At 37.7% G+C, this 13,561-nt stretch overlaps 1 protein-coding gene across 2 annotated transcripts in view; it reads left to right on the top strand.

Annotated features, from left to right (window-relative positions):
- Positions 1 to 13,561, top strand: part of tos (Exonuclease tos) — a 32,671-nt gene that overhangs the window by 13,983 nt on the left and 5,127 nt on the right. For both annotated transcript variants that reach the window (XM_069824615.1, XM_069824614.1), the window contains exons 6-9: positions 1,236 to 1,431; positions 2,936 to 3,068; positions 6,174 to 6,443; positions 10,866 to 11,364. In XM_069824615.1, coding sequence (XP_069680716.1) covers positions 1,236 to 1,431; positions 2,936 to 3,068; positions 6,174 to 6,443; positions 10,866 to 11,364 — 1,098 coding nt within the window. The remainder of the gene's footprint in view (positions 1 to 1,235; positions 1,432 to 2,935; positions 3,069 to 6,173; positions 6,444 to 10,865; positions 11,365 to 13,561) is intronic.

Genomic DNA, 13,561 nt, shown 5'->3' with positions numbered 1-13,561 from the left:
ATTATTATTATTATTATTATTATTATTATTATTATTATTATTATTATTATTATTATTATTATCTCTGTACGTCGATCCTTTTTCAACAGATGTACGAATAATGCGGTTAGCTGACAGATTTATAATGTAATGTTACAATGAAAGCTAGATATAAGGACTCGACAAATGTTGAACTTTTCAAATCTTTGCCAAAAAATAAATGTCCGAAGCTTCGTTCTTTCGCTTGCTCTGTTGAAGCCATTTTGCTACAACTTACGTTTGTGAAAAATTATTTTCAACAATGAAAATAGTAAAAACCAAATTTAGGTCACAACTGACAGACAAATACCTTCGTGATCAACTACGATTGGCAGTAAGTGACATAATTCCTGATTTTGAAATTCTGTCGCAGAGACATTCTGAAGACAGTTAATTTTAGGTTGTGATAATGTGTCCTATGTTTTCTTATTCATTTTTTTCTTCGTTACACGTACTGAAGTAGTTTGTAATCTTGTACTGTATAAAATTATATTTAAGTGCTTGACGTAAGGAAAATGAAAATCTGTTAATAAGTCAGACAGTTGCTTCACTTCCCCTTTGGGTGTCCGCCTCCCTCCATAGATGCTATGCACGTTGCAGGTTACACAGTGGCTAGGCACACAATAACATTTTTGCCACGGCTGTCTTAGAATATCAAACAAAAAACAAAGCTAAGACATCTTAAACTCGAAACTAAATCATCAGTATAAATTTGAGAACATCTTAGCAAGTCACAAATATTGGATACTGGCTGAAAATGTATACAAGGGGCGTTGGGCAATCAGCAACATATGAAGATGGACGCTTATATTTAGAATTAAGACGTAGTAAGAGGGCTTTTTGTACACTGTGTGTATTCTTTCATGTATTCGCACGTTGTTGGTAATCTGGGAGAAAGAGGTGGAGTTACTATCTCACCAAGCATTCAGTTTGATGTCTTCTTCCATAAACGAGATATGCTCCCCATTTTTACAGTTTTCTCATTTGCTATAAGTATTTCTGGGAATATATTTAATAGTTAACTAGGATAACAACTTACTAATAGTGCACCATTGGTATTTTTTGACAATTCAGGTATGTATTTTTTTCTTCTTTCTCCGCTTGTATTTTTTATTATGAGTTGCATTTTAAATGGACGTGGAGTTTCTATTCGTTTTGGACACCTCTACATTAACAGAAGAATAATTATTTTGTTCACACATTTGCATTTGTTACAGCCACAGAATGTAAAAACAAATTCGTGGCATCAAGTACCCGTGGCTTCACATCCTAGCATTTGGTCATCAGGGTACAAGAAACCAGTTGTACCTCAGAAACCAGACCCCTGGCAGGTGGAGAGACCTTCTACGAAGGGAAAAGTGGTGAAGAAGGACGTTTCATTTGTCATTCAGTCAAAACGACAACTGGAAGAAGGTGAGACAGTTTCATCATGTCTTCTTTTGTTGTCTGTGCAATGCCTCTGGTGTTGGTCGTTCTAGGTGTACTAAGAGTTAGCTACTGTAGTTTCTTGTGGAACCAGACATTGCTGTTCAGTGCCAGTGTTTGACTTGTAGGTGGAAGAAATCATAAATGTAGCTTCCATAAAAAGAGACAGTAAAATCATTGATTCAATATAGTAGAGCTACTGCTTGTAAAAGATCCCTTTGTTCACAAATAAAAATAAATAAAAACAACATTCTAACCTTTAGTAGAGGGGATTGGATTGGATTAGGTTAATTTTAGTGATGTACTGAGAATGCATGGACTCATGTACGTCATTTTTTTTTATATATTTTGTACATCCTTCATATCACTTAAAAGTTTGTATTTAAACATGTAAATCGTGAAGAAATACTTTGAATTTAAAAATGGAAATCACCTTAAAAAAATTGGTAATAAAATAATCATCCCATACAGGCTTCCCTGGTTTTAATAAGTCTGGTTACACAACTTTTGTATCCCTGTGTTGTAGAAGACTGCCACCTGGGATCAGAACCAGTGTGTGACAGCCATCTGCACCTCTCTGTTGATTTCACAGTATGGAAAAGTCTTAATTCCGGTGGGGAATATGTTGAAAAATAGCGAAATAATTGCTGTATCTGTTGCAATAAATCTTCCCATGAAATTGTGTTTTCTTTCTGTGAACGGCCCCAAGGAAGCTTACAGACGTGGACAAATTATTAGACTAATACGTTTTTCTTTGAAACATAATATAATTCGTCATATCAACTATCAGTATAATCACAGAGTCTCTATTGCTGTAAATATGATTGTTCACATCTTCTGGTATATTTTTCCAATGGTTAAGTATATTTTGTCTGGGTCTGTTGGTACCATTGGTGTTTTAATTATATACCTCAGAAGATATTCAACAGTCTGTTCTCCCATGGCCTGCAAGAAGACCAGACATGAAAGAAATTGAAAATCTGTGATCTATACTGAAGAAGAAAGTGAACAAAAAGAGGCTTACAACAAAACATGGACTCATTTAAGCACTGTCTGGTATCTGGCTAAATGATGCTGATATTCAAAGAAAGTGTCAAACTTTGGTTTCCAGCATCCCTGACAAAATCCACTGTTAATAAAGAATAAGGGAATGTTCACAAAATATTAATAACCTCAATACTCAATTTTCTGTTCATTATTTCTGTGCAAAATACATTTTTGTTCATTATTTCTGCCATTAAATACAGCTTTGTTGCACATATAATTATTTTAGTCTAATAATTTGTCCATGTATGTACTTTCCAGACGGCCTTCGTAATTGCTCTCGAGTGGCAAAAATTTTTATAAGCACTTGTTTTGGCATTATCAACATGGTGGAGGAAAAAAATAATAACTTTTTTATCTGCCCCAATGAGAATGTTTGCTTGTCAGGCCACTTTCAATAAGTCGTAATTTATATCTCTTGATTTTGGCCGTGTTTGTATGTCTGCAGAAGTGGTAGAAGCCTGCACTGACGAGGAATTGACGTCCATGTACTTTGCATCCCCCACATCTGAGTCGAGCATGAAGAAAATGCGGCCAGATGACACTGACGACACCGAGGCTGTGGTAGAGAAGGAAAACAGGTGAAGTATAGTTTTGGACCAGTCATACGATTACTCATTACCAACTTCCAATATTTTATGCATAGATCCAAGCTCCAAAGGTTTAAAATCAGTCAGTGGTAATGGAATTTTATGGACAATAAAATATTTTGGCATATCTTCTTTTGAAAGGGAATTAAAGCCAGGTTTGTGTGTCATAGAGGCCAACAGGCAAACTTAACTGTTGCAGTTTCCTCTCTAAGTTTCTTTCTTCATGTGGACAATGTCTTCTGGTCTTTGGAGTTGATGCATTCTTTGTTGTCGAATCAAGAAAATAAGGAAAGCCTCAGTTTGATTCTGTGTGAAATTCAGTAATATGTATGTGCATGTGTATGTATTTATTCACACTGCAAATGGGTATATACCCATTGGCAGTAGTAACTAATTACACTCAATAATGACAATAATAAACACAATTAATAAAAAATACAATTAATAATAATAATAACAGGGAGCATCCTAAATTAAATGAAGCACGATCACTTAAAATAACATTTAAAGTAAATCTAATTTGTATCTTAACTCCAAGTTCGAACTAAAACCCACGAGTATGATATGTTCATATCTGCACAAGTACCTTTTGAATATTACACTCATTTCCCTGTCAACTCACTCACTGCACTGGAACTACGACACATTTCACTGATTCTATCCTGATTTCACTAACACTTCAAAAACATTTTACTGTTCAAATACTTTGTACTGCCACTATAAACTATAAAGCTTCACTGACAGAAACACACTTCACTGACATAACACACTTCACACTTCACTGACACAACACACTTCTTCACTGATACAACACTTCAATAACAAAATATCAATTACACCCTTTAAATAGTGTGTATAATATACTACCGTCTATTAGTAAAATCCCTAAGCCTATTTTTAAATACATTTTTGGTTGTTGGTAAAGCCTTTAGTAAGTCTGCAGGTAAAGCATTCCAGTCCCTGATAGTACGATTGAATATGATCATTCATTCATTCAGTATTCTGCCCAAACTCAGCTTTCTCCAGTCTTTCCTATTTTCTGCCTTTCTCTTAGTCTCCTCATATGATCTTAATGTCGTCTATGATCTGATATCTTCTGCCCCGAATTTTTCTCCCATTCACCATTCCTTCCAGTACATCCTTCTTTTTAACCAGTGACCCAACCAATTCCATTTCCTCTTCCTGATAACTTTCAACATCATTCTTCCTTCACTCGCTCTTTCCAACACAGTTTCACTTCTTATTTTGTCTGTCCACTTCACACGTTCCATTCTTCTACATATCCACATTTCAAATGCTTCTATTCGCTTCTCTTCACTTCGTTGTAATGTCCGTGTTCACTTCATATGGATGAATGACGAACAGTCAAGCAATCTTTAAATGAGAACCACCTTCATCTCACTGTATTTATGTTAGTTGTATTCTGTAATTATAAAAAGAAATAAGCTCATATTTTCTTCTTGTTTGTTGCATGGTCGCATAGTTTTATAGAAAACAGAAACAATTTTCATACATTTAAATTTAATTAATCACACAATTATTGCAGTTTTTCATCCTCATTTTCCAATACTTATTACATGTACAGACGTGGACAAATTATTAGCAAAATTGAAGATTTTTATTATATATTTTTACAAAATAAGATTCTTCAATTCAGACTACAGTTGACATTTTTGTGTACTTCCAAATTATTAGCAAAATTGAAGATTTGTATTGTATATTTTTAGAAAATTTGACTCTTCAATTTGGACTGCGTTTGATATTTTTGCATATTTAGAAATTATTAGCAAAACTAAAGATTTTTATTATATATTCTTACCAAATTCAACTCTTCAATTAGGACTACAGTTCACATTTTGGATATTTCCAAATTATTAGCAAAACTGAAGATTTTTATTTTATATTTTTATATTATTATATTTTTATATTTTTTGGCTCTTCAATTTTGACTGCAGTTGACATTTTTGCATATTTATAAATTCTTAGCAAAATTAAAGATTTTAATTATTATGTATTTTTACAAAATTTGGCTCTTCAACTTAAACTGTAGTTGACATATTTCTATCTACTGTAATGATAGAAATATGCAAAATTGTCAACTGTAGTCTAAATTGAAAAGTCATATTTTGTAAACAGAATTATCATAAAAAGCTTCAATTTTGATAATAATTTGTCCACGTCTGTATACGCAGAAGATATAACATAAATTGTTTGGTCAGAAACTAATTATATTTCACATTATTTTAACTTTTTCAGTGAACAAAAGATATTGTAAAGTATCATACTTTTAAGATAATTTCTCTTTAAAATTCTTTTAGATTTTTTAAAATTTTAATATTTGATAAATAACTATTAAAGTTATTAATTGCAATTGTTTTCCTTGCAGTCGATGTAATTTATCACTGAAGATGGAGAAGCATTCTCCGAAACATGTCTGAATAAGAACTTCAATAAACTAGTAATGTGTTTATAACTGTAACACATTTCCTTTATGTATTTTATCGATTTCATGAACACTGTAATATTGACCAAATATGTGTATTTCATCATTAGAAACAATCATCTTCCTTCTCTTTCGCTCCTATTGGCAGCAGCACACACTATAGTCCCGTCGCTCTTATTTCCGGCAGCCAATCACGTTGTAGGTCGGCTACATTTAAATGTGTGCGTCTTATGATTTGCTGATGAAGATAAAGAAGGCTTGATAAATACTTACTATAATCGCCCGCCATTTTGGTTCCTTCGTTGGCGTTCGCAGAAAGCACACAAGGACGTTATTTGCCGCTCAATTATTTACTGAATTACAGTGCGTTTGATTTAATATCATAGGAGCTACGACATGATAATGTTTAATGGTCTGGCAAATAGATCCCTCGTCCGGTAGCTCGGCAATGAAAGAACAAAAATAGCGAACGATACTACCTACCTAGACTTCATAGAGCCTTCACTTTCTAAGACGTAAGCAAAGAGGCGGAGTACGCTGGAAATAACAGCATCGCGACTATAGTAGTAAAAAGACAAATGCCTGTTTATAACTGTTTTTTGTTCGTAGTTGTCCACTTAGTTATCTGACAGTGTAATGCATTTGGTTCACAGTCCAGTGGCTTCACCTGTGAAAGAGGCGGAGACAACCCCTGTGAAGCAGAGTCCCCCTCCTCAGCTCACCTCCCCTGTCCTAGCATCTGGCAAAAGCAGACGGAATCCGTTCTTCAAGCAGAGTCCCAGGAAAGAAACGCCAGAGTCATCATGGAGCTTGCTAGGGCTGCGGGACACCAAGGAGGCCCCAGAGAGGAAGTTCAGTGCTCTCAGCAAGTTCGGAAAACTGCGTCGAACTGTGATCGACGAGACTACCGTGGTGCAAAGCAGGTGAGAGGGATTGCATCTGTTATCTTCCGAGTTCGGTGTGCTGTAGCAGTACTGAATTGTTGCAAGGCTGGATGGCTTTATGAGGAGTGGACCCAAGCAGCGACATATTAGTAAGTAAACGCCTATCAGTGGACTGGCCATGTCTATGGCTCAAGTGGTCTTCTATCCAGGTGAGCCGGTTCGATCCCTGGCCAGGTATACTTTGGCCCACTGTACACCCTAAACAGATCATGCAACTGGACACCATGTGATTTTTCGCTGTGGGGTATCCTGAAAAATGACGTTTTTACTCAGAAACCGCAGAATTTCCATCAGTTGCGACAGGTGATCGAACAGTCATTCGTGAAAATTGATGAAAATCTTGAATTATGTTCTGCCATCTGTAAATCAGTGTCTCAGCGTTGTGAATTGAGAAACAGGACCTCCATTTTGAACAAAATCTGTAAAGGAATGTGTAAAATAAAAGGTTTCCCTGTAACATGCCATGAAGGCACTTGGGGCGCATAGAGGTAGAGCCCCATGCTTTCCATGACCTTTGCACTAAAATGAGTTGGTGTGGTCGGCACCACACTCTTACCGCATTTTACCCCCGGGAAAGACCCGGTACTCAATTTTATAGGAGGCTGAGTGAACCTCGGGGCCATTATGAAAGTTTGGCAACGAGAAAAAATCCTATTTTCTGCCTTCCTCTTTGTCTCCTCATATGATCCATATATCTTAATTCGTCTATCATCTGATATCTTCTTCTGCCCCGAACTTTTCTCTCGTTCACCATTCCTTCCAGTGGATCCTTCAGTAGGCAATTTCTTCTCAGTCAGTGACTCAACCAATTCCTTTTCCTCTTCCTGATCAGTTTCAGCATTATTCTTCCTTCACCTACTCTTTCCAACACAGCTTCATTTCTTATTTTGTCTGTTCACTTCACACATTCCACTTTGGCTCATTGTGCACCCTAATTAGGGTGGAAGTGAAATAACCTTGCAGACTGAAAGGGACGATAGAGTACTTGTAAATGCATAGAAAACCTATATTACGTTTTGTGATTAAATGCACGGTTAATTATAAATTTGAAGTTTCAGCAGTTTGGCAACATACTTTTCTCATGATACAGATGTAAGAGATCAACGAATTTGGTGCATCTTGGTAGATGAGCTGTTCTCTGGCACTCTGTTGCAACCAACTCAACCGTGCAGTGGCTTGAAATTGGAAGTTTTTAAAATTAAATTTACATGAAGACCTTCCACATTATTGAAATATGCCTTCCCTACTTACTGGCTTTTAAGAAACCCGCAGGTTCATTTCCACCCTCACATAAGCCCTCCATCGATCCCTATCCTGAGCAAGATTAATCCAGTCTCTACAATCATATCCCACCTCTCTCAAATCCATTTTAATATTATCCTCCCATCTACATCTCGGCCTCCCCAAAGGTCTTTTTCCCTCCGGCCTCCCAACTAACACTCTACTGCGTGTTCATTTCAAAGTATGTCATGGCTCGCTGTATGCCGTCATGTGGCTAGCCGATGAGCCTAGAGAATTCAATCTTCCTACACTTCCGCAGAGGTGTATTACCTATGTGCCAGAGAATTTGCCTAGCAAGTACGGCGTTCATTCTGAAGAGTACTTACTGATACGTACGGTAACTCCAGTAGTGGCAGGAATGTGAACTGTTTGGAAACACGTACTGAGGTGAGTTTTTTTCTTACTGGCGGGATATGGGGAGAGGGTTAAGACGATTACTTACATACAATATTTGTTGACATTAACTTTGACTGTCAACATGGACACGGAGCATTTGATTTGTGTTGTGGAATGTTACCGTACGCAACCGATGATAACAAATACCCTGTGTACGACTTGGCCGAGCAAAACACAGTTCGAAAGAGGTTATGGTAGCACAAAGACCGTACAGACCGCCATCTGTTGCTACGATGTTCAAGTCATACCGTACACGTTCTCAAGTTCAGATTGAATGCCTTGATTAATAGACAACTTCTTTGACATAAAAGCTGAAACTCGCTTCAAATCACTGACTCACAACAGTGACGTCATGACACACTTTGAAATGAACACCCAGTATATGTATTTCTGGATTCGCCCATACGTGCTACATGCCCTGCCCATCTCAAATGTCTGGATTTAACATTCCCAATTATGTCAGGTGAAGAATACAATGCGTGCAGCTCTGCATTGTGTAACTTTCCCCATTCTCCTGTAACTTCATCTTAGCCCAAAATATTTTCCCAAGCACCTTATTCTCAAACACCCTTAACCTCTGTTCCTCTCTCAAAGTGAAAGTCCAAGTTTCACAACCATACAGAACAAAGAGGGATAAATTATTCTTTATTAGTTTTCTATCGATATGGACAAAAATCACGATCCTACTCTCAATAGTTACGGAATAAGAGATTGTTAAACAATTCGGGGGGAAAAAAAAAAAAAAAAAACATTTTTTCTGAAAAACTACTATTGGCAGTCATGTTACAACAGAATGGCCACCCAGATCATGCAACCTGACTCCATGTGATTTTTCACTGTGGGGTATCCTGAAAAATTATGTTTTTACTCAGAAACTGCAGGATTTGCATCAATTGTGACAGAAGATCAAACAGTCATTCGTGAAAATCGATGAAAATCGTGAGTTATGTTCTGCCATCTGTAAATCAGTGACTCAGCATTGTGAACTGAGAAACAGGACCTCCATTTGAACAAAATCTGTAAAGGAATGTGTAGTCAAATACAAATTGCATTCGGAATATGTATGATAAGAACTTTCTGTGGTAAATTTTCACGTACCTTGTTAACATGTTTCGACCTATTTTGGGTCATCTTCAGAACTGGTCGTTGTTGGTCTTGGCGCCTCTTGTTTCCTGTGAGGGTGTGTTCGTAGTGTAGAGTCAAAGAGTGTATGTGTTTTGAAACAAACAAATACAACCACACAGGCGTATACAAACTCAAATGTAACACCTGCAACAACTTCTACATAGGACAGAGAGGCAGATCATTTCAAACACGTTACGAAGAACACATCACAGCCATAACAAAATTACAAAACACCTCCTCCACATATGCAGAACACTCACAAATGCCAACCACACCTACAGAGACATCAACACAGACATGGAAATACTGCACATCCAAGAAACTCAACACACTAGAACAATATGAAATATACAGACACACGAAAACACACCCCAACGATATTCTCAACACACAACTCAATTTCAAAACACACACACTCTTTGACTCTACACTACGAACGCACCCTCACAGGAAACAAGAGGCGCCAAGACCAACAACGACCAGTTCTGAAGATGACCGAAACATGTTAACAAGGTACGTTAAAATTTAACATAGAAAGTTCTTATCATACATATTCCGAAGTGATACAGTGTTAAAAGTTGTGTAATCAAGATGGAAATTGAATATAATAATAATAATAATAATAATAATAATAATAATAATAATGATTTATTTTAGCTGGCAGAGTTAAGGCCGTAAGGCCTTCTCTTCCACTCAACCAGCAAAAATTATACATACATATGCATCAACTTACAAAGAATTCAACAATTTGATTTAGATAAGAGCTACATGTATACAAGAGTTATTTACGAATTAAACAACAAAATACTATGAACTATTAATTAAACACTGAAATACAAACTATGTAGCAGAATTAAGCCAAAATACATAGAATGTTAATATATTTCAAATAATGTTAGATAATAGAAAGAGATTATTATGAGACAATTTTGTAAATACAGCACTATCAGGATGCATGGCTAAAGGAAGGAGTAACAATGTGGACAGTGATAGTTTAAGTCAGTATGATTGGAGTGAAATGCTAATAAGGTTATCTTTTAAGCTGTTCTTAAAAGTCTTTATTGTCTTGCAGCCCCTAATACTTTGTGACAGGGAATTCCATTGACGCGAGGTGGATATTGTAAAAGATGATGAATAACAAGATGTTCTATGAAGAGGTATACTTAGCGTGCCACAGATAAGTGATCTGGTATTTACGTCGTGGTTAGAGTATAGATAAGAGAAACGAGACGAAAGGTAATTTGGTGTTGAGGTGTGCAGAATTCGAAAGAGTAAAGACAAAGAGTGTAAAGTTCTGCGTTCTTTAAGTCGGAGCCACGAAAGACTTGCGAAGGACGGTGATATGTGATCATATCGTCGGATGTTGCACACGTATCTGACGCACATATTCTGAACTCGTTGTAACTTGACTGACAGTTCAGAACTTAGGTCACTTAACAAAACGTCACAATAATCGAAGTGCGGCATTACTAGGGTTTGTACTAGGGTAAGTTTTAGTTGCTGGGGCAAGAAGTTTCTTAAGTGACTCAAACAGGAAGAATGTAAGGAAGTGTTTGGGAAAATCGTCTTTTAATCACTCTGTATTTTTGTTCCTGGCAGGTTCTTCAGCAAACAAACGGATTCTGATGCAAGGACCACGAGTGTGACTGAGCAGGTCACTGAGAGTGAAACAAAGCTCAGAGACGTGTCCAACACCTGCATTCTCTCAGACGTGTCCCCCACCAGGCAGCAGAACGCAACTCTTGGATCAGCTAGCATTGTGCCAATCAGCAAGCCTCCAAGCCCTGTGAAGGCACAGAAGAGTGTGAGGAAGCTCTTCAAGTCTGAAAGTAAGTCGTTCTCCTGGTGCCAGAATCGATTTGGCTTCCAGAAGAGCAAGAGCATCACCACGCTTGAGACGTCCGACGCTGTGGTGAGGGACTTCAAGAGCCCTGTGACAGTGTGTGAGACATCGCTGGGGTCGGTGGTCCAGACTGCTGGAACTGAAGAAGAGGAGGAGGATCTGGTGGATGAGCCAAGTCCTGTTGACAGTGGGTTGGAAATAGGAGAGCCTTCATCTTCACCAGGACAAGAGAAGATGTCCATAAGTACCAGCATGGTTAGTTCACTTTCAGAGAGGGCGAATTTATATGCACTAAGACTATTGAATATATGCATGCATTTATGCAGTACAAAATTTGGAAATTCACTCATTCAGGTCGTTCACACCTGTGGAGTAAGGGTCAGCGCGTCTGGTCGCAAAACCAGGTGGCCCGGGTTCGATTCCCAGTTGGGGCAAGTTACCTGGTTGAGGTTTTTTCCGGGGTTTTCCCTCAACCCAAGATGAGCAAATGCTGGGTAACTTTCGGTGCTGGACCCCGGACTCATTTCACCGGCATTATCACCTTCATCTCAATCAGACGCTAAATAACCTAAGCTGTTGATAAAGCGTCGTAAAATAACCTACTAAAATAAAAAATAAAAAATTCATTCAGGTCTTTCACTGCAAACCCAGCATTCTCCAGTCTTTCCTATTTTCTGCCTTCCTTTTTGTCTCCGCAAGTTGGAAATATGCTCTAAAAATTGAGAAATAGGCACAAAAAAGTTTTTTTTTTAATGAAATTCACAATTTTCTCCATTACTTTACATACTTATGACTTTTAGAGAACCTGAAGGTTCATTACCACCCTCACATAAGCCCGTCATCGGTCCCTATACTGGGCAAGATTAATTCAGTCTCTACCTCACATCCCATCTCCCTCAAATCCATTTTAATATTATCTTCGGAATATGTATGATAAGAACTTTCTTGTGTTAAATTTTAACATACCCTGTTAACATGTTTCGACCTATTTTCGGTCATCTTCGGAACTGGTCGTTGTTGGTCTTGGCACCTCTTGTTTCCTGTGAGGGTGCGTTCGTAGTGTAGAGTCAAAGAGTGTATGTGTTTTGAAATTGAGTTGTGTGTTGAGAATATCGTTGGGGGTGTGTTTGCGTGTGTCTGTATATTTCATATTGTTCTAGTGTGTTGAGTTTCTGGCTTTTTGGTTGAATGTGCAGTATTTCCATGTCTGTGTTGATGTCTCTGTAGGTGTGGTTGGCATTTGTAATGTGTTCTGCATATGTGGAGGTGTTTTGTAATTTTGTTATGGCTGTGAAATATGAATTTTTTTTTTTTTTTTTGATTCAATGCCACCAGGTTGTCTTTTCGACATTTCTGGTCTTCTCTTCTGGCCGTGGCTTAGTTGTAACCCACTTCTGAGGTTGGGGCGCCTGGAAGGCGGAGTTACATTACCCCTTATACAGATACACGAAAACACACCCCAACGGTATTCTCAACACACAACTCAATTTCAAAACCACATACACTCTTTGACTCTACACTACGAACGCACCCACACAGGAAACAAGAGGCACCAAGATCAACAACGGCCAGTTCCGAAGATGACCGAAAATAGGTCGAAACATGTTAACAAGATACGTTAAAATTTAACACAAGAAAGTTCTTATCATACATATTCCGAAGTGATACAGTGTTAAAAGTTGTGTAATCAAGATGTTAATATTATCCTTCCATCTACATCTCGGCCTTCCCAAAGGTCTTTTTTTCCCTTTGGTCTCCCAACTAACACTCCTCTTTTGCTAGTAATGTTACCTCCTCCTGTTTTATATAGACTTGTGAAATTCCAAGTACCAAATCTCATAACCTTATTCCGTGTGCTGTGGTCGTGTGAGAGAATCAGTCCCATTCCGAGGCTTATTTTGATTCTTCATAACTTTATTATTTTTTACTTACTTACTTACTTACAAATGGCTTTTAAGGAACCCGAAGGTTCATTGCCGCCCTCACATAAGCCCGCCATCAGTCCCTATCCTGTGCAAGATTAATCCAGTCCCTATCATCATATACCACCTCCCTCAAATCCATTTTAATATTATCCTCCCATCTACGTCTCGTCCTCCCCAAAGGTCTTTTTCCCTCCGGTCTCCCAACTAACACTCTATATGCATTCCTGGATTTGCCCATACGTGCTACATGCCCTGCCCATCTCAAACGTCTGGATTTAATGTTCCTAATTATGTCAAGTGAAGAATACATTGCGTGCAGTTCTGCGTTGTGTAACTTTCTCCATTCTCCTGTAACTTCATCCCTCTTAGCCCCAAATATTTTCCTAAGCACCTTATTCTCAAACACCCTTAACCTACGTTCCTCTCTCAGAGTGAGAGTCCAAGTTTCACAACCATACAGAACAACCGGTAATATAACTGTTTTATAAATTCTAACTTTCAGATTTTTTGACAGCAGACTAGGTTAT

The sequence above is a fragment of the Periplaneta americana genome, chromosome 4 (genome assembly GCF_040183065.1).
Source record: "Periplaneta americana isolate PAMFEO1 chromosome 4, P.americana_PAMFEO1_priV1, whole genome shotgun sequence".
Lineage (NCBI taxonomy): Eukaryota > Metazoa > Arthropoda > Insecta > Blattodea > Blattidae > Periplaneta > Periplaneta americana.
The sequence above is the reverse complement of the archived record's forward strand: the minus strand, read 5'-3'. Positions and strand labels throughout refer to the sequence as shown.